The 19,828-nt window shown below is 44.5% G+C and overlaps 2 protein-coding genes, 1 non-coding gene and 1 pseudogene across 13 annotated transcripts; 2 read left to right on the forward strand and 2 right to left on the reverse strand.

Annotated features, from left to right (window-relative positions):
* Nucleotides 1-1,424: 1,424 nt before the first annotated feature.
* On the reverse strand, nt 1,425-2,989 carry LOC127329739 (uncharacterized; annotated as a pseudogene).
* Nucleotides 2,990-4,813: 1,824 nt separating this feature from the next.
* Nucleotides 4,814-8,917, forward strand: LOC127337205 (uncharacterized). 11 transcript variants are annotated; one of them, XM_071826844.1, is made up of 7 exons: nt 4,814-4,951; nt 5,887-5,960; nt 6,488-6,546; nt 7,046-7,141; nt 7,220-7,313; nt 7,721-7,898; nt 8,578-8,917. In XM_071826844.1, exons 4-7 carry the CDS (start codon nt 7,055-7,057, stop codon nt 8,642-8,644), a joined length of 426 nt encoding a protein of 141 aa, XP_071682945.1. In that variant the 5' UTR covers nt 4,814-4,951; nt 5,887-5,960; nt 6,488-6,546; nt 7,046-7,054; the 3' UTR covers nt 8,645-8,917. The 11 variants fall into 11 exon arrangements, with proteins under 11 accessions (XP_071682945.1, XP_051220113.1, XP_051220122.1 ...); XM_071826845.1 differs by lacking the exon at nt 4,814-4,951 and adding an exon at nt 5,638-5,737; XM_051364153.2 differs by lacking the exon at nt 6,488-6,546 and having other exon boundaries at nt 7,040-7,141.
* An 882-nt stretch (nt 8,918-9,799) lies between these two features.
* TRNAV-AAC (transfer RNA valine (anticodon AAC)) lies at nt 9,800-9,873 on the reverse strand. The gene has a single exon. It is a non-coding gene; the product is annotated as a tRNA-Val (tRNA).
* A 6,322-nt stretch (nt 9,874-16,195) lies between these two features.
* Nucleotides 16,196-17,036, forward strand: LOC127337207 (pathogenesis-related protein PRB1-3). Its single transcript, XM_051364164.1, has one exon. The coding sequence runs from the start codon at nt 16,278-16,280 to the stop codon at nt 16,803-16,805; it is 528 nt and encodes a 175-aa protein (XP_051220124.1). The 5' UTR covers nt 16,196-16,277; the 3' UTR covers nt 16,806-17,036.
* Nucleotides 17,037-19,828: the final 2,792 nt, after the last annotated feature.

Below are 19,828 nucleotides of genomic sequence, written 5' to 3' on the forward strand. Positions count from 1 at the left end.
CTATTTAACAGATTTTTTTCCAACGGCTCTATTTTTTGAACATATATTTTTTGAACAGTTAGATTCCCAACGGCTATATTTTCAACGGCTATATTCCCAACAGCTATATTTTCATATCTATATATACCACCATCTCCCACCTCTCACTACATTCCTGGTTGTAGCTTCTTTGCTCTCTATCCACTCTCTCACGATTACTTCAAAACAAATCCTCGCTACCCCGAGCACTTATTTCGGCGAAGGTTTGTCATTAGAACACTACTCTGTGTTTGTATATTTTCAGTACCGTGTCTCATTTACCTTCTTTATGCACAGGTTTAGGATGTCCCGTGATTTATTTAACCGCATAGTTAATGGTATACTTGAGCATGACTATGAGGGTTATTTTACGCAAACAAGAAATTCTGCTGGAGCTCTAGGGTTGCATCCTCTGCAAAAGATGACCGCGGCAATGCGAATGTTATCTTATGGAATAGCTGCTGATTTAGCGGATGAGTACATCCGCTCAGCAGAATCCACAAATTTAGAGTCTTGCAAGAAATTTGTGATCAAAGTTTGCGAAGTATTTGGGGACAAGTACCTAAGATCTCCAAACACACAAGATACTGCAAGATTGCTTGCAATAGGGGAGGAAAGAGGATTCCCTGGTATGTTAGGGAGTATAGATTGCATGCATTGGGCTTGGAAAAATTGCCCAAAAAAATGGCATGGCATGTTTAAAGGCCATGTCAAAGAGCCCACAATGATTTTGGAAGCAGTTGCTTCACAAGATTTTTGGATTTTGCATTCTTTCTTTGGTTTACCAGGGTCTAACAATGATCTGAATGTTCTTCAACGTTCTCCCGTGTTTGCAAAGCTAGCGGGAGGCGAAGCTCCAGAAGTGAATTATAGTATCAATGGTCATGAGTACACAATGGGGTATTACCTTGCAGATGGCATATATCCACAGTGGGCAACATTTGTGAAAACCATACCAGCTCCAGACACCCAAAAGAAGAAGAAATTTGCCCAAATGCAAGAGGCGGCTAGAAAAGATGTGGAACGAGCCTTTGGAGTTCTGCAAGCTCGTTTTACCTTTCATGCAACGAGTGATGTAATCCATTTATTTTCATCTAGTTTTACCTTTCATGCAACGAGTGATGTAATCCATTTATTTTCATCTAGTTTTACCTTTCATGCAACGAGTGATGTAATCCATTTATTTTCATCTAGTTTTACCTTTCATGCAACGAGTGATGTAATGCAGTGTTATCAATAAAACATTTCCTTTTTTTCATACATCAAGCAGCTAACAAACAACATAGTGCATACATCAAGCAGCTAACAAATCACATAGTTCATACATCAAGCAGCTAACAAATCACATAGTTCATACATCAAGCAGCTAACAAATCACATAGTTCATACATCAAGCAACTAACAAATCACATTCCTTGGCGGCGAGCAATGATCTCTTTCTGCTTCCCTTCGTAGAATTGTTTTTGTAAAATATTCATACCACTAGTGTCCACCAGCATAACCCTCTCGTCAATTTCAAATTGCCTAAGTTCAACATCTATCTTTTTCAATGCAACCTTCTCCTTTTGCAATTCAATTACTTGTGCGTAGCGAGCAGATTTGGAAGCCTCTTTCATCTCATCCTTCTCTTGCTTTTGTGCCCACACAGATTGTAATGATAACTTGCAAGAACTACCATTGGACATGGGATTTTTACCTTTGCAAGCTTCTTTCTCGTGCTTGGTACCGGAAGGTGCCTCCTCTCGTTCAAGCATTTTGGAAGATACACTTAAGTCATCATCAATAATAGCAGCAGCAGAGACACCTGGACTTACATCAGACTTCTTCTTTTGTTTTTTGTGAGAAACTTCAAGTTCTCTTAACTCCCACTTTGGATACTTCACAAACTCTAAATAACAGTGCATGAATGTAAAAGGCTTTTTTTTTGATCGTTTTGAATAAACATAAGGTGCGCCTCCTCTTTCTGCAGCAAGAAATGTGTAGTTAAAATATGTAGCAAAACACATATAGAATATTACACAGGAATGGGAAGATAGTTAACAAATGTTCGAAAGCATACCTTCTCGTCTAAAGTTCTTCCGCTTTGGTTTCTATTTAAAACCTGCTGAAGGCACCCACAGAACTTGCTCGTAGCGGATGAAATAGTGGTGTAGCGACCATTGACCGATGCAACATTACGAAGCTGCCATGTTGGATTCTTGTGTTGGTTGTAGTACTCCGTAATCCTAGCCCAATAAGAATCTGAATGTTGATCGGCTCCGATTACCCCATCCAAACTTGTGTTTGCCCATTATTCTATCAACACCTTGTCCTCAAGACTTGACCAATTTTTCCCCTTCGGGACACCCTTTCTACTCGGTTTGGGTTTACCAGATGCAACAATATTTTCAACTGGCGTTGTCACTTGTTCTCCAATTGGGCTAAAATTCTGTGTGTCACCCCAATTCATGTCACCGGAACTGGTATTCAACAGGTCCAAAAAAGATCCAGAAGTAGGTGCCGGTGAGCTGTTCATCTCTGAATTGTCCATCTACAATAAACATCACAATTTAGTGTCTACACAAAATCAATTCACAGCAGAAATGTATTCATAGCAAAGCAGTACAAACTTTTTCATGCGATGCAGTACCAAGGCAGTAGCAAAGCAAGAAAAATCAATTCACAGTAGACAAATCAACCCCTTCCCTCCGCCCCCTGCTCCCTACAACCATGGGCCTGGGCGAAGCCAGCAGAAAATCCATTGGGGTCAGCCAGTGCGTTGCTTGTGTTAATTAGGCTCTAGAACAATGTTTTAACACTGATTTTGTGGCAATCCATCGGGTCAGCTGACCCCAAAAAAGGGCCTGGCTTCGCCCGTCCATGGCGCCGCTCCCATGCCCCCGTCGCCGCCATCATCTCGCTCGCTTCGCTTCGCTTTACATCCAGTGGCCGCGCCGATGCCCCATCTCGCTGCGCCGCCCCGTCGCCCCATCTCGCTGCGCCGCCCAGCCCCTACATCCGGGCGCCGCCGCCCCGTCGCCCCATCTCGCTGCGCCGCCCCAGCCCCTACATCCCGGCGCCGCCGCCCCGTCGCCCCATCTTCGCTCGCGCGCGCGCCCCTACATCCGGTGCCGCCGCCGTCCCCATCTCGTCTGCGCCGCCTGCCCGGCCTGCTTCGGCGCCGCCGCCGACCCCATCCTACCTACCGCGCGGATGCAAAAATAAAAAAGGTCCAGCGCGTACCTTCAGCGAGTCGCGGACAGGCGCCAGCGTCGTCCTCCTCGTCGCTGCAGCTTCCGATTCGCGCGGGAGCCGGGCCGAATCGCGCGGGAGGCGAGCGGAATCGCGGGGGCGAGGGAGCGATGATCCCGGCTTGGTCACCCAGAAGTGGAGGACGCACCCGAGAGATGGATGGTCATGTATCGACCCATGTCCATATACATGTGCTGCTGGAGACGTTTTTTTGGGGTCTGTCCTCTATATTTGCTATACATGTCCATATAGATGAGCTCCTGAAGATGCTCTTAGGCCTAAAAACTGACATACCAAACCGCATACCCTAAATCTTCACGGGTCTAAAGAAAAAACTCTACATAGACCCATAGTTTTAAAAACCGGACCGGTGACCGAACCGGTGAGGTTGTTGGTTTAGGTTTTTACTGGTTGAACCACTGGTTCACCGGTTTACTGCCTGGTTTTTTAAGATATAGATTTGTATAGTATTTACTTATAAATGTTGAAAAATAATTTTTTATGCAAAAATATTTTATAATTGCAATTTGCCACAATAATTCACATAATAACATAATAAATAGTGAGCAGCTGAGCACCTATTTTTTGACTTTACCATGTCCGAGGCAGCCAGGTATCTACACACATGTATGCAATTTTGCATGCAAACCAAAACATAGTAAGTAGTAAACAGCTTATTTTCATTTTTGAGGGGAAGCCAGCAAACAGCTAACACAGAGTGCAAAGCTGGAACACGAAGCCTATCACGTGTACCGGACATGTACAAAACGAACTTGTGTCATTTTTGGTTCTACCGTGTTGATTATGTAGAAATTGGTCCTGTGTCAAGTCTTGACACAAGAAAACGGTAGCTGAATTGGTAGGAGACGTTCGATTCCTGCTGGCATCATTTCATTTTTCGCGCGAGGCAGTATTTTCAGCGGTTGGACCGGCGATCTCTGAAGCTGGTTTTCTCCTTGAACCACTGGTCGAACCGCGGTTCTGCCGGTTTTCACCGGGTCACTTGCCTGAACGGTCCTGTGCGCTTAATAGACCGGCGGAGGCACCGGTTCCGGTTTTTTCCGGTTCAACCGGCGGTCCGGTCCGGTTTTTAAAACTATGCATAGACCACTAAACAATATCTTTTTTTAACTCACAGTCAATTTCCAAACGCGAAGTTGACGCCGCCGGGCGCGACGGCGCACACATTGAAGTTCCCCTCGTGACGCCGCGCGCTGGACCCACGTGCCAGGCGAGGCAACAGTTCGTAGGCCGAAAGCGGTGGCTACGTGCCGTGAACATGATCCACACGCGCGCAGGAAGAGCGGCACGCCGCTATTCGCTGCGCTGCTGCCTCGGACGCTGCGACCGTGCCTGCCAGCCAGCTCAGTCTGGACCTTGCCCACCGGTCCTAACCCTGCAGTGGGAACAGAACGTGCGCGCGGGTCCACGGACCGGGTCTACGCTGGATCTGGAGGACCCGGACGTGCCAGCGCCTCGTGAACTACACCAAACCGGAAACCGCTCCCCCCCCCCCTCTTCGGCCACCGTCGCAGTTTCCATTTTTCAACCCCACTCCCTCTCTCCCAGCTCGCTCGTCAGCCGCCATTGCCCCTGCTCTGCTTCTTCCCAACTGCGTCACCCGATCCGAGCATCCGAACAAGACTCTCCAGGTTCCAGGAGCCGGCGAAGAAGCGCGGGACCAACCAAGCAGCCGAGCCGGGTACGTGGCCGCGCGCCCTCTCTCTTCTCCTCTCCTCTCCTCTCCTCTCCCCTCCGCCGCCGCAATCCTCTTCTCCTTCCCGTCTCGTAATTTCTCCCTGCAACTGGTGTCCCGCCCGCCCGCCCGCCTGCCTGCGTTTTGTTTCGTTTGTTAGTAGTACTATGAATCTTGGAGAGCTGGAGTGCCAGCAGACGCCATCAACTGCCCCCGCCGCCTTCGTCGGTCCCAGTCCTCTCCTCGGACCGATTCAGCATCTGCTGAGCAGTTCTAACGGAACTTGGAACCACACGCACGCCGTCGCAATGTAGTGGTAGGTGGATTCTTGGCAAGAAGCGGATTTTAGGCAGTTCCAGTGCGATTTGCGGATTTCGCGGCGGTTTAATTAGGGACCATTTTTACCCTCTTGGTACTTGCTGGTAGGGAGTAGTAGACTATTACTAGTAGGTGGCTAATGTTCTTGTTACCTGCCTTTGATCGGTAAAGAACTAAAAACGAGAGCATTTGAGACGCATTTGCATCGGCCTCCTGCTGCGTAGTAGAAATTAGTTGAGACATGTTTTTGTTTTCAAAAAAAAGTTGAGGCACGCTTTTGTCCGTGCGCTATGAAATGGAGTGTTGTGGGAGTTCTGTTTTTTTTTTCTCTGAAGAAAATATCATTCCTCTTTTTTTTTTGTGAACTGCGTTTGCATCACCCTTTTGCGGTTTTGCCACTTCATCTTACTTCACTGTCCCGGTTGGTTCGCTGGTATATTACTTGTACATTTGGTGGAATCCACACTATACCAGGTTTGCTGTTTTCTGTAAAACTCTAGTTAATTTCAGGCTCTCAATTTCTCTTCTTGTTGTTCAGTTACTCTCAATGTTCTTTTCATTTTCAACTTGATCTGGATGGTTGGGAAGGTGACATTATACCCTCTGCGACACACTTTCTGTAGGTTAATTTGGAACACAAGTAACCCACGGTCCCGTCCATATCCATCTACAGGAAACTGAACAAAACAGTGCAAAGGTACCTTTCAGATCTGGCCCACCACTTGTCACTCTCGCTATCATGCTATACGAAACTTGTTCCCAGTGGTAGCAACCTCCGATCCAAGAGATGCCTGTTCCAAATAGTCTTAATTAACCTGAAACCATGTGCCAAATGTGGATCTTGTCCCACACTTCGCATGTATGCGCTTGTCCTGACTGCTTGAAATGTTGCGTGCAAACTGCAAAGGGGATTCTTGGTTCCACGGATGGCGAGCCGTAGGTTTCACAGGGATGTAGTATGCTGTGGCCTTTGCCTGTAGGTTGTCTGTCAAGTGTAGATTGCTCAACGGTTGGTGCCTGTGGTGGTTGTTGCCCGTTTGCTCTTTCCCTTCAGATTATTAACTCAGGTTCCAGTCATTAGTTAAGTTGTGAAGCTAATTATGGTCATACTTAACGCATGAAATATTCTGTATTTAGAGTAACTCGTGAAATATTTTATCATGTTCCATCATTACAGTTTCCTGCTGGTTCAGTTGGATATATTAATAGGCATTTTTTGTGCAGCTTTGTTTTGAATCAGGTTATTGATGTATGCGGAAATGGCCTTGAATTTTTTTTAAAGGGTATGTCAAAAATGATCTTGAAATGCTAGCCTCAGGGGACAAAGTCAGCTTATCACATTTATTCTATTTGAAAATTTGAATACTCGGGAAGTTATTATAATGACTTAAGTTTGCTCATGCATTAGGTAATGGTTGGAGCTATGCGAGAGAGGTCCTAGTTAATTAATTTATTCTGCTTTGGTAGCTGGTACATCAGAAAGTTTCTTAGAAAACATGATTTGCCTAGTACGGCAGTGGCCATGGGCCTGGTGACTTGATGAATTTATGCTGGTGGTGCTGTGCCAAATAAATGGTGTCTTATCATGGCTAGTGGAAATTGTACTAATAGTGGTAGGTCAGGCATGTTACCGCACTTTCTAATTAGTGCAGTATTAGATGATACTACACTGTAAGCATGTCAATTCCTGGGTTACTTCCTGTATGCTTCAAGCTCTTATGGCCAATAAAATGAGATCTGGTACATGCCACTGTACTGATCGGAGTTTTGTTGCAGAGCCAGATCACAAGCATGGACAGGACAGCGAATGTAGTATTGGATATTGAGGGTCTGCATCAACAACCTGATAAATGCTGCTCTGGAAGTCCAAAGATGGCCGTATGTCCTCTAATTCACATAATAACATAAGGACAAAGTATTTATTTGAATGAGTATTAACCTGGCCATATTTCTCAGAGAGCCTTATCACGTAAGGGTTCAAATCGCATGGAGAGGAGAGGCGGCGAAGAGCAGGAGCCAGATGATTTGGCAAAAAAACTTATCATTAAAGGTGATAAATTAGTGCTCTCTTATATTTCCTAACCTGTCTATTTCTATGGTTGGTAAATAACCTGTTTATACTGTTTTATGCGTATATTTACTGAGTTAATTTCTGAATGGGAACACTAGTTTTTTTTTTCTTGTACTGCACTACTGCTGCTGATATTCGGCAGTAGTAACTACTGGATTACTGCTGTTTGTAAGAGATGATCATTCTCTCTATTAGGATCCTAGCCAATGATCTTATCTACCATGGCTAACTACTGTATATTTGGTTAGTTATAAGTTTTTTTAAGGGAAGTTGTTACTTTGTTTAAATTTTGTCTTAGATGTAGAGAGGTAGTTAGTCATTGTAATGTGTTGATCAACTTTCTTAATCTACAATATTTATATTTCGCTGAATTTCCTTCACTGCAGTTGTGCCATCTCAACTGGAGCATCCTAAGTTGCCGCTAGCACAGAACAAAATTTTGGTTACTCCGCAATGTACTGCATCTGCACCTGTTTTAACTGACCCTATTGAAGGAAGGAGCAAAAGATTCAGCCGACTCACGTCATATCATCCCCGGAGAATCCTTCTCTTCTTTGCAACCTTGTAAGTCATCAACCTTCTAGAGTTCTCATTCTGTTCTGCTGAAGCATTTTCTACTCTTCTTGGTCTGAGCTTAATTATGTTGGTCTTTGGTAGCATACACCAAATACTCCCGAGGCAACAAGTACATAAACATAGTATCCGATTAATATAATAGTTAGCACGAAGAACAATGCTTTTCGACCATGTGAAGCAATGGAATCCGCAACACCACTTCTATCAAATTAACTTGGAATAGTGTACGCACATAGGATGGTACACCGCGCAGTCTGCTCTAGTGTCTAGTCGTCGCTAGGTGGTCCAAGGACCTAATTGTAACTTTTATTATTTTTGGGCCTGTCTGTACTGCTTTTGATGATTATTAATAGCTTGGTGGAATTTTCGCGCAGAAAAGGAAGCCATTACGATCGGTTTATGGATTGTCAGTAGTTTCCATTGTGCTCTGCCGCAAGATTTCCCTTGCAAACTTTTAGCTTGGACACTAGTTTAGCAGATCACCTGAATCGTAGTCTGGCTGGTTATACTTCTTAAACAGACCAAACGGTGTTCATTTCGCGGGACTGACTGATCATATACTGACAGAACTCGATAAACCTACCAAATATTGTCGCATTTTGTCTCTGCATTCGTCTGCATCACTGATGACCGTGCTCTCTAACCTGTTTGCTTCTTCCTTCCACAGGTCGAGCCTCGGGACGATGACACTGATATACTTCACGCTCGCCATCAACAGCAGACCAGAAGCATAGGCCCCGTCGTTCGTCCAGCAAAACGGAACAGCTACAAGTTGGGCAGGCAGGCGTGGGAGTGATACATTCCATAGCTAGGAAGAAAGTCTTGTTTCTTTTCCGGATTTTGTTTTGTTAAGGGTGAAAGAAGGAAGCTAGAGTACCTCCATAGCCGAATTAACAGTAGCAGCAGCAGTGATGATGCGTACATACAGACTACAATCAGGCTGTCATTTCATCTCCGATATGCTGGTCGATCAGTCGGCGTTCATGATCGATCTGCCCTGACGCTCATTCGCCTCCTGAAATTCTTCTTTCGTTCTTTATTTACAAATATTGTTTGCCAGAAGAAAGAGATGGATAGAGTGAGAGAAGGTGGGGGCGTGCCGTTGGTTGGCGATGATGACTGATGAGTGCGTGCTGTGCATCACTGGGCTGAGCTGCGGCGGCCGGCGAGTGTCAGTGGTGTGCTTCGCTGTGCTGAAACTTCAGTAGGACGCGCGGTCAGCGCAGTGGCTTGGCTTGGCAGTGGCCAGCCAGCCCGCCTGGGATCGATCCCCGCAGGGGACGATTTTCAGGTGTCTCACCGGGGCTTTGCTCCAGAATAAAATCCCCTCCACACATATGTGCCACAACTACTAGCTCCTAGGGACACTCAAATTATGTGTGCTGTGTGTATAGTTCTAGGGTCTAACTTGTGCACTAGTGGTGTGCGTGTGTGTGGTGTGAGTGTGGTGTTGAGTTAAGTGCATAAGTTCAGATACTACAACTGTAACACAGATCGAGGGGTCTCAAAAAAAAAAAAAAAAAAAAAAAAATTGTACTCTGTAGCCTGTGGCCTATCTGGGAGCCGAGACATCCGATTCATTGCGATCCCAGCGACTACCTCTGGCTTCCATTTATGCCACTCTTCATCATCTGCGCCTGCATCTGCCAAAGAAGCTCGTGGCTGACGCTGAAGCAACTTCAGCTGCAAAGTGCAAATGGAAGAACAGCTACGGCCAATTTTTTTTTTAAAAAAACCATTCAGAGGTAGGACTTGCCCTGTGATTCCAGCAAACCAGGATTATGATTCACCTTTTTCTAGATTGTTTTGGGAATCGGTTGATTCTCAGAACTGGGTACACCGAGTTCATGCTGCTGTTTTTGCGAGTAATAAAAACATTCAAAAAAATTTGGCTTCGCCCGGGTTCGAACCGGAGACCTTCAGTGTGTTAGACTGACGTGATAACCAACTACACCACGAAACCTCATACCAAATTTAGTTAATTCACTTATTAAAACTGACGCTAATCACGGAAAGGTATGTGCCTTCGCTAGCTACCACGGCCTCTCGTCACCTGACTGCACTTCGCCGTCGGAGACCCTGTTAATTTAGTTATTAAAACTGAAGCTAATCACGTAAGAGCCGCCTCCCATTTAGCCTTTCTCCTTCATCCTTTTCACATACGGCTTGACATAGTAGACGGTAAATCCCTCTGGCGTTGAAGCCAGGGAAAGCTCCGTCTCGTTCTCTCCATCATCATCCGAGCAACACTCGTCGGAAGGCGACGTCGGCCAGGCAAGGAGCCAGAATCGCCCTAACACGTCTCCCCTCCGCTTACTCCGCTCATCTTCTCACTCCCCGTTTCATATTAGCCTTCGATCGATGCATCATTATTAAAACAGAATCTGATGCCACATGAATCGCATCTGGACGCAATCTCTAAATTAGAACACAAGCAAACAAAGGCATGTAGCTCTTTATTTTAAGGGTACCCTTATTTTTAAACACTCGGAAATCATGTTTCAAAGATTTTAAAGAATATGAATCAAAATTTTACAGATAGCTAATAATGTATGCTACAATGGTGTAAAATCTTAGTACAAACTACTTCATGTTCTAGGCTACATAAAAATAATAAATTATGATAAATTTTATAGTGAATAGTATACATTTCAAGACTATAAATTTGTCTGATTTTGTTAACTTCACACTCAAGCTTACTTCTTTATCGAAGTCATGATCTTAGGAGCATGGATAGAAAGCTTCATATAGAGTTATAGACAGTGCTTCATAGATTATCCTTTATTTCTTCTAGTAAAAATATGGAGTAGCAAGATTACCATGGATAGTAAAAAGAGAATTAAAACTAACTACTAGGACATTACTAGGAAAATATCCAATCCATTTTGCTTATTGCCAACAACATTAACTAAAAAAATTTAGCAACACGACAGAATTAAAATTTTTAGTCGATGTACTAGAACAAAAAACCCCCCGCTTATTTTCTACATATGACCCCTGCCATGAGGGATTTATAAAAACCGCAAGGTCCGTGAGTTGTGGGCGGTAACCTATACACTAACACGCCGGATGGAATTATAGGATTTCAAATTTCAATTAGCAACATTACAGTTCTCATTTCCAATTTGAAATCATGTGTATTAAGCTCCACCTACTCAGGCTACAATATTTTTGGCCCACCGCACAAGCTACGTTGGTCCATCAGAGCGATCAAGACAACCCTCCAAAAAACAAGACTCACTCGACGAACTGTCTATCTCTCTGCTTTGCTGCTTTCCAAAAATGTTTTTTACCGATTTGGGTGACACCACCATCATCAACTAGAGAGCCAACACCACTTCCTCGGTGGACTAATGAGAGTCTACACCAGAGCTTGGGCCATTCCAAGAAAATGTTGGACCAAGATGAGCTAAAGTGAAATTATTTATATTAAGATTTTATACTTATTTATTAACTTCCATACCATACTGTGGTATTAACAAATATATATTCTGTACTACTTAGTTAGGATTATTAACTACACAATTATTACTAAACAATTACTGTTGTGTTTCTGTTATCTAGTTGTATTGTACATTAATGAAGAAATATATGAGTTGTTGTAATTAACAATCTTCGTAATAAAAGGTACATTAGATTTTTTCGCTTTTATGGACATTCCTTTTAACAAGATAGTCAACCAAAACACCTTCAATGTCAAAACAAAAAAAAAACAAAAACACAAGCCTCTTTGAAATACTTTTTTTTGCACGTGATGAAGTATGCCGTGTATGTGTTTATGTATGTGTGAGTGTTCTTCTCTATTTTAATATTTCTAAATATATTGGCAGAGAGTTCAAACCATATGAACAAAAAATATCTTAATAGAGGTACGTGGACTGTGGTGTATGACTAGGTAAGACAAATTGTAGAAACTCCATGAGTATAAATTTAGGTGTTAGTATGATTTTCTTTCTACGGTTGATTGAGTCATAGATGTTCGAGAGAGTTCATAATAAGTACAAAATAAGTTAATTCTCTGAACTTGTTATCAAAATTGCATCAGTTAGAGTAACCACTGGGGACCAATAAATATTGTGGGCTATAACCATTTTGCATACATAGGGGCTCTTTATCGTAAGATGTATACAATTCTCATGTCAGTGTCTCGAAAAACGAATTGCCTAAGGAATTAAACAGAGAAATGTATCTAACATAACTTTTATTACAACATGTAAAGTATCCATACAGAGAATAGCAGCCAAACTAAACTTGCAACCGCCGATCCAATTTTTTCCGGTGTTGTTCATGCCACTAGAACATAAGACTAGTCACAATACATAGTATCATATAAAAGTATCATGTGTATGATACTACTACATGTTACTATCTCCACAATGCATGGTATCATATACTTGTATCATAGTCTCCATATATTAATTGTTTTGTAGAATCTCAATGCAAATATATGTACAAGATTTGCTTGACATTAATTTTTCTAGTAGTATGTGCTATGATACAGTATCTACCTATGATACTAGTACCCTCTCTATCATCCTTAATTGCACTGCCACATCAACATTTTACATGCATGAAATGCATGATACTAGCTATGATACTACCATTATGGGTAGTCTAAAAGTGCACATTTCCGTGCCCGTCCATTTCGATAAAATAATAATAGAATATTTTTGGAAAATCCCAATGTTGCGAATGTCTGACTTAATTTGTGCAAGAGCCGGCAGATTTCTGACAGCATGATTTGTGATATCCTACAAATACCGTCTAGCATAGTCTTTTGCTCTCCTTTCCGTCCAACACATCCCGAAGGTTGCCTCCCACCGTCCAAACTGTAAGATGTAGGCATTCCTAGCCCATCTATAAAAGAACTCTTTTTTATAGCTATGAACGTATGTTTACTCCTATTAAGCATGCATAATGTACTCCTATGAGCATCTCCGTGAGGCTGAGCCGGTGGATCTTGAGATTAACAAATCACGACATACATCTCACTATTGACGAAAACGTTGTCTTTCACTAAAAAATCCATTTTTGTAGACACTGAAGAGCAGGGCAAAGCTCCCAGTAGGGTAAGGTAGGGCAGCCGTTCTACCTTGATTATTTTGAATACATTTATATATATGTATGTGTTTTTTCTTAGCATTTTAACTGTTCATACATGAAAAACGGACTTCAATAAAAACATGGACGAGGTACCAAAAACATAGACTCGTTTTCCAGGTTCATAAGATTGCTTGTCTTACATAGATGTATCATGGATCTTACTATATATAAGATAATCTTGAGCTATTCATTATCATATGCGGAGAATTGAAGACTTATCGCAGGCACATCATGTTTCATCCGACGATATTATCATCTCATTGAGGTTGCATTGCTTTTATCGGTGGTGACAAAAACAATTGAAAGGGATTTTTAGACAACAAATATCATCAATACCAAGTGGTGCATCAAGCAAAATATATTGAAAATTCTTGATCGATAGAATTACAAATGATTTTCAAATATTTTTTTTTGCCATTGAGCTTGCATAATTGGTATGTCTAGATTCTACTTATAATCAAATATGTTTCTATTTTTAGGAATTACGTTAGAATTATATACATCGTTAATGTCTTAGGACTATTTTGGTCTTTACATCTTTTAGAGTTCGCCTTATTAAGATTATTTTCCTCCTTCGCTACCGCTGTCTAATATGATAATTGATAATACTTATATATTTTTAAAGATCTACCATTCTGCCATCAAGGGGAAGGCTGGGATGATCAAGTGTTGAAGCCCGCAGGCATGTATGGCTTTTACAGACTCCAGAGAGCAGACCAATTACTTTACCTGCCAACGTTGTTTCCAGTGAATAAATCCACGATGACACTGTTTCGCTCAGAAAAATACACAGAGGAACCGATGTTCAAAAGTGAAGGTACATTTCGAGAAATCGATAACGTCAAAAGAACGACAAATTTGCTACTCCTTGTCTGACAGGGACGGAAAGCTGCTTATTTATCCATACACATCTCTGAAATTATTTCTTGAACACAAATCGGGGTCGACGACCCCAGTGGATCAATTTTCATTGAAGCACACGTGGCATGTACATTTTATAGTTAGGTCCCTTTTCATCATTCGCCCTAAAGAGCCAACTATTTGAAGATGAGGCCTCACACTTTACAAAAAGCACCCTGGATGAAGAAAGGTAAAAGCAATCAAGGACCTCCTCTGCCACCAAACACCAGCGACTTCTAGGTGTCTCCGCCGAGCTCTGAGAGCAGTAAGCTCGAAAAATTTCCTCCAACGAGAAGATCAACCACCAGAAGACCGGGGACGCACCACCTGGCTTTCTAGCAACGTCGAGCTACAACAGATGAACCACATGGCCTTCGAACTGGAGGTTGAAGAGGGGTCACCTTTTTGACCGAAGATCACGACGACGAACTTGGTCACCATGTATTGCGCTCGAAGAAGAACTCCTGCTCCAGATTGCCACTCTGTAGATCCGCCAAAGACAATATCACCCGGGAGTTTCTCTTCTTCTCCACCACCACGGTGGCTTGGAAGAGAAAGAACCAGGGCATCGCCGCCCAGATCCAGAGAGAGGCAAGAGAGCTTTATTGAGGGGGTTGTAGAAGCACAACCGCCATCCGCCTTCGGCTCCCTCAACTGGAGCTCCACGGCCAGCAACCACACCATTGCAAACCATAGGGAGCAGCTTGAGCTCCGCCGCGACCAAACCTCCATGGGCATAACGTCTGTCTCCACATGGGTAAGATCTAAAACTAGATTAGACCTATACCTAAACCTAGTTCTATCTACTCCGGCACCTCTCCTTGATCAACTCCGGTAAGCTAATCCGATGGAGAGAGTCTTGGATCAGCCAGGGATCGGCCTGGCCGACGGTGGAAGACTCTCAAGCTACTCTGAGAGAGGGGGAGGGGGGAAAAGAGAGCTGGCTCCACACGTCCCGTGGAATGATAATACTGAGAAGTTTCGATAGATAAGATGTCCAAACGTGGAGCCGCCTTGATGCATGCATGCATCCATGTTTACAAGACCTGCGTAAATTCAGTTATTTTTTTGAGGTACTAGTTCAAAAAGGATTGCACCGGAATACTGGACTGTTGTCCCCGGCTACTAGCTATTGCATTACCACTTGTATTGCATAATAGTGTAGACGTGTAATATCACGTGTATATGATTGATCCACTTGACAACATGGCATAAATAAAAGTTAATTAATTAATCACCAGCGAGTCTCCATCCAAATCACCTGGTCGATCTGTTAGCCGCCGCCCATATGCTTCACATACATATCGCAGGCTAACGTACTACCGAGTCTCTTCTTCCCAATCTCAACACATTCATTGGAATATCTGATCATCGTCTCGGCCCTATCCATAAGGAGGTGTAGCCACGCCACATTAGCATATTATATGAAAAATTGCTAGTTTTTAGTATACCGAAAACTAAGCTAGTCGTTAGTAGATTCCGCAACGATTAGATTTGCATCGTGATTCGTGTATTTTAGTTGTAAGTTAGGTCGTAACTCAGATTTCTTTCATAGTTGTAAGTGAGGTTGGAACTACAAAATATGCTTTCAAACTGTTAAATTTGTTGAATATAAATACACTGCCTAGTCTCTTTCCATCAGTTCGGACTTTTGGTTCAATTGGCTAGTGCAGCAATCTTTCATGGTATCAGAGCCAAGATGTTTCAAGTTCAAGGCCCTGCTCACGCAGTTTTAAAAACAAAAAACTGGTCACACTGATCTATGATAACGATGAGTTGCAACCTAGATTCAATGCAGTCATCAACTGGTCACACTCATACTATATTCAATCCACTTGATAATGATCTAAAAGAGAGGAGAAAATTGCATATTGCTACCACAATTGCGGCTAGGGCTTCAGAAAACTACCACTTTTCAGGTCAACTGTAAAAAACTACCACTTTTGCGTTTAATGGTTTCAAAAAACTACCAGTTCTGTGTAACAATCGGTTTGGCCCATTTGATCAAGTTTTGACAGAGATGGCCCATTCGACATGGTGGGCCATCTCTATCAGAAACATGATTAAATTGGACCAAACCGAGTATTACACACAATTGGTAGTTTTCTGAAGCAATTAGACGTAAAAGTGGTAGTTTTTTGCAACTGACCGGAAAAGTGGTAGTTTTTTGAAACCCTAGCCTCAATTGTGGTAGCAATATGCAATTATCTCAAAAGAGAGAGCGATTAAGTTAGCCATCTCGCAAGTTCTATAAATACTACCTCTCAATGAACGTATGGCAATGCAACACCTGACACTTACCATACATCGGCATCGGCATCAAGCAAGCTAGCTGTGTAGCGGCTAGCGAACGTGTGTGTGCAAATGGCGGCGACGACGCGCAGCGCCTGTGTCCTGGCGCTGGCCCTGGCGGTGGTCGCCGTGGCCGCCACCACCACCACCATGGCCCAGAACTCGCCGGAGGACTACGTCGCCGCCCACACCGCCGCGCGCGCGGAGGTGGGCTTAGGGCAGGTGTGGTGGGACCAGAACCTGGCGGATTACGCGGAGTGGTGGGCGAACCAGCGGCGCGGCGTCTGCGGGGGACACTCTGGTGTGGTCGGCTACGGCGAGAACACCTACTGGGGCCCCGCCGGCTGGCCGTGGTCCGGGGTCGACGCCGTGAACCTGTGGGTGGACGAGAAGCAGTACTACGACTACGACAGCAACAGCTGCTGGGGCCCCTACGGGTGCGGCCATTACACGCAGGTGGTGTGGCACGACTCCACGCTCATCGGCTGCGCCCGCGTCGAGTGCGACAACGACCTCGGCGTCTTCATCACCTGCAACTACTACCCGCCGGGGAACTGGGACAACCAGCGCCCGTATCTGGCTGCAAGTTCTGCGGCTTAAGTATGCACTGATGCTGCTGCTGCGATGGATACGATCCAGGAGCCATCATGCTACTCCAGAGGTTCCATCGAGTCCATGTCTATGTCTGATAATCAGACTCTGATTGCGCGTTTTTGTAGCAAGCAGTGGGTGCTGCATGTCTGCACTTCAGCTCCTGCCTGTAATACTGTACAGTACTATGTATTCCCATGTTGTTCGTCTGCAATAAAGTGCTCTGGATCTTTGTTTGTATTGTTGTTGCTACTGCTCCTTGGATCTTTATTTGTTGATAAGATCATGTACAGTAACCGGTCAACTAACGTACCTAGTTGACATTATGTCTTACTCATGTGTTCATGTCCATAGTATGAAGGAAGAATGCATAGATACAGTTGGTTGATTGGTATATTTGGTATGTTGACAGAAGAAGGGATGGCACGTTTCGTGAGCCGCACGTCGCAAGGGCGACACGCTGCCGATTTCTGGTGCCGCCCCGCCGCCGAGGATCCCCGTCCACCGGAGTCCTGCGCCGCGGCGAGCTGTCGGAGTTGGAAGGCGATCTACTTTGACGAGGGTCTGCGGAGGTATGGCTCAATTCTCCGAATCGCTCACGAGATCACTTTGCTCTTGGATGGCGCAGGCTTGGAGATTGAGAGGATCATTGGTGATCAACGGATCGGGAACGGGATGACGGTGATGTTCCCATCCTACCGTGTGCTGGTTGGCCTGCAAATCCTTGAGCTCGAGGTGGAGGGCATGGCGGAGCGGGGGCCAGCGCCGTCGATCTCGCCATCCTGTGTACGCGCGGGAGATTTGGTTGCTGGGCTACAGGCCCACTCTGAGGCCATGGCGGTTGGAGCTTCTATTAGCATCCCACAGCCCAATACTGTTCTGGAGAGACCAGGCTGTGGGTTATATGTGGCATCCCTCGGTCGCATCTCTCACAACCTCCCCTCGCCAAACCCTAGATCGAGGGTGACGTGTGGCGTCGTCTTCGTGAGAGATCCAAATCCACCACAAATCCAAGCACCATCGTCTACTCCACCGAGATTCTGGCAAGGGGTGAGGTCTGGTGATAGCAGATCCTTCACGCAAGTGGTTGGAACGATGGATCGTCGACCTCCTCGAAGATCGCCGCCGCGCAGATCCCCAATGAGAGACGGTTATTAGAGACCGCCGTACAACCCTCGGTACAGATCAGCCGAGGAGAGACGGGAAGATGAGAGAAGGTGGGAGGAGGATCGACGCTGGGAGGAAAACAGAAGAGGGGAGGAAGATCGCCGCATGGAGGAAGAGAGGAGGCGTGAGGTGGAGATGAGGCGCCGCTCAGAAGAACACCGTCGCAGCGAAGAGAGGAAGCTGGAAGAGGAACGTCGAAGGGAATAAACCGTCCGTATCACAGAGAAGACGGCGAGAGAGCGAGTCTTGGCGGAGCGCCAAAGGAAGGAGGATTTGGCGATGACAAGCAATCGCGACCGCTGGGCTAACCGGCAAGAGATGGCCGGAGCGCATGCTGATTCGTCTGCAAATTCTTTCGCCACCGCTCCTTCATCAACACTTCCTCATCAACCTACTGTGGTAAGTTCAGTAAAACCTGGTAGGACCCTAGATCCGCTTGAGTCGAATGCAGGAAGATCAGCCAACACTTCTTCCGTTGTTCCGTTGGTCAGCACGGCGCCGATGGGGTCCTGTGTACCACCATCGGCTGCTGCAGCTAGTAGGGATGTTACTTTGAGCACACTCCCTTTCCAGAGTATCATGAATGAAAATTCTCTTGGCTGTTTGAACTGCGGGAAGAATCATCACATCAGTATATGTCAGGAGAGGGATCCATGGGAGTATCGTGTACCATATTATGGGAGTCTTGATTTTGGACAAGGCTTTTATTTGATTCCTGATGTTGTAGCGGAAGTACAGTCCTAGAACTGTTAAATTATGCTCAGATAACGGTAGTTCGTGGAGATGTTACTTTTAGAGATATTGAACATGAATTTCAAGTCTGGTCAGACTCTATGGATTATAAATGGAGATTCTATGTCAAGGTAGCTGCAGAGAACCAATTTGTTACCAGATTCGCAAATACAAAATGTATTGAAGAACTCTCACACTTCGGTAAATTCTTTATGAAGACTGTACCTGATGCCATTATCAAGATAGAGAAATGGGCTGGTGATATTGAACCTTTTGCTGTCATGTAGGAAGCCTGGTTCAGAGTTAAGGGTATTCCCATGAAGTACAGGAAAAAATCTACAATTTATTATGCTGCAAGCATGGCTGGAGTGCCGTTGGCTCTTGATATGAACTTTCTCAGAAACTTTGCTTATGTTAGAGTCAAGATAGGTTGCGAGGATCCTACACTAGTTCCAAGCTCAAGAATTGGTGCGATCAAAAAGGGCTTTTATGAGTTTCAGTTTACCAGGGAATTCATTGATCCTGCTTCCAACCCTGCCAACTATTATGTTGCAGCTGTGGAAAATTCTGATGGGGGTGCACAGCAAAATTCACCCAAAAGACAGAGAACTGGAAGAGAGGAGGAAGGACACCATGTTAATATCAATGGGGGTGCAGGTAACAACAATTTGGGAGGAGGGAATTCCCAAGTAAACCAGCAGAGAGATAACAATTCAGGGGATGGGAAGGGAAAAGATGTTGTAGTCAGTTCCACAAGCATATCTGATGATTTGTCTGAATCTTTTGCAACTAAAGTTCAAAGGGCTATGGGACACACAACCCCTGCTGTTGGGGGTAATTCTGAATCATCTTCTGCTGCTGCTGAAAGGATTGCGGGGATAACGAACCAAGTGGACATTCAGTATATGCAAGAAGTTCATAGAGATGTAGTCACTGCCCTTGCCCAGGAGGTTGTTGCTGGTAGCTTTGACACACCTGTCATGGATAATAGTGAATCCTTCAGAAAGTTTCTTGGTACTCTGGCAAGAAATGGAAGTGACAAAGGGTTTATGCATCAAAAAAGTATCAGAAACTGATGGAACCAATAATTGAAGAGCTGGAGGTGCCAATACCTGAGCAACATGATGGAGAGG

The sequence above is a fragment of the Lolium perenne genome, chromosome 2, assembly GCF_019359855.2.
Source record: "Lolium perenne isolate Kyuss_39 chromosome 2, Kyuss_2.0, whole genome shotgun sequence".
Lineage (NCBI taxonomy): Eukaryota > Viridiplantae > Streptophyta > Magnoliopsida > Poales > Poaceae > Lolium > Lolium perenne.

Coding starts and splice junctions, on each gene's coding strand:
- LOC127337205 (XM_071826844.1), top strand. CDS start 7,055: ATGGACAGGACAGCGAATGTAGTATTGGATATTGAGGGTCTGCATCAA. Junction 7,142..7,219: donor CTGGAAGTCCAAAGATGGCC/GTATGTCCTCTA, acceptor CATATTTCTCAG/AGAGCCTTATCACGTAAGGG. Junction 7,314..7,720: donor AAAAAAACTTATCATTAAAG/GTGATAAATTAG, acceptor CCTTCACTGCAG/TTGTGCCATCTCAACTGGAG.
- LOC127337207 (XM_051364164.1), top strand. CDS start 16,278: ATGGCGGCGACGACGCGCAGCGCCTGTGTCCTGGCGCTGGCCCTGGCG.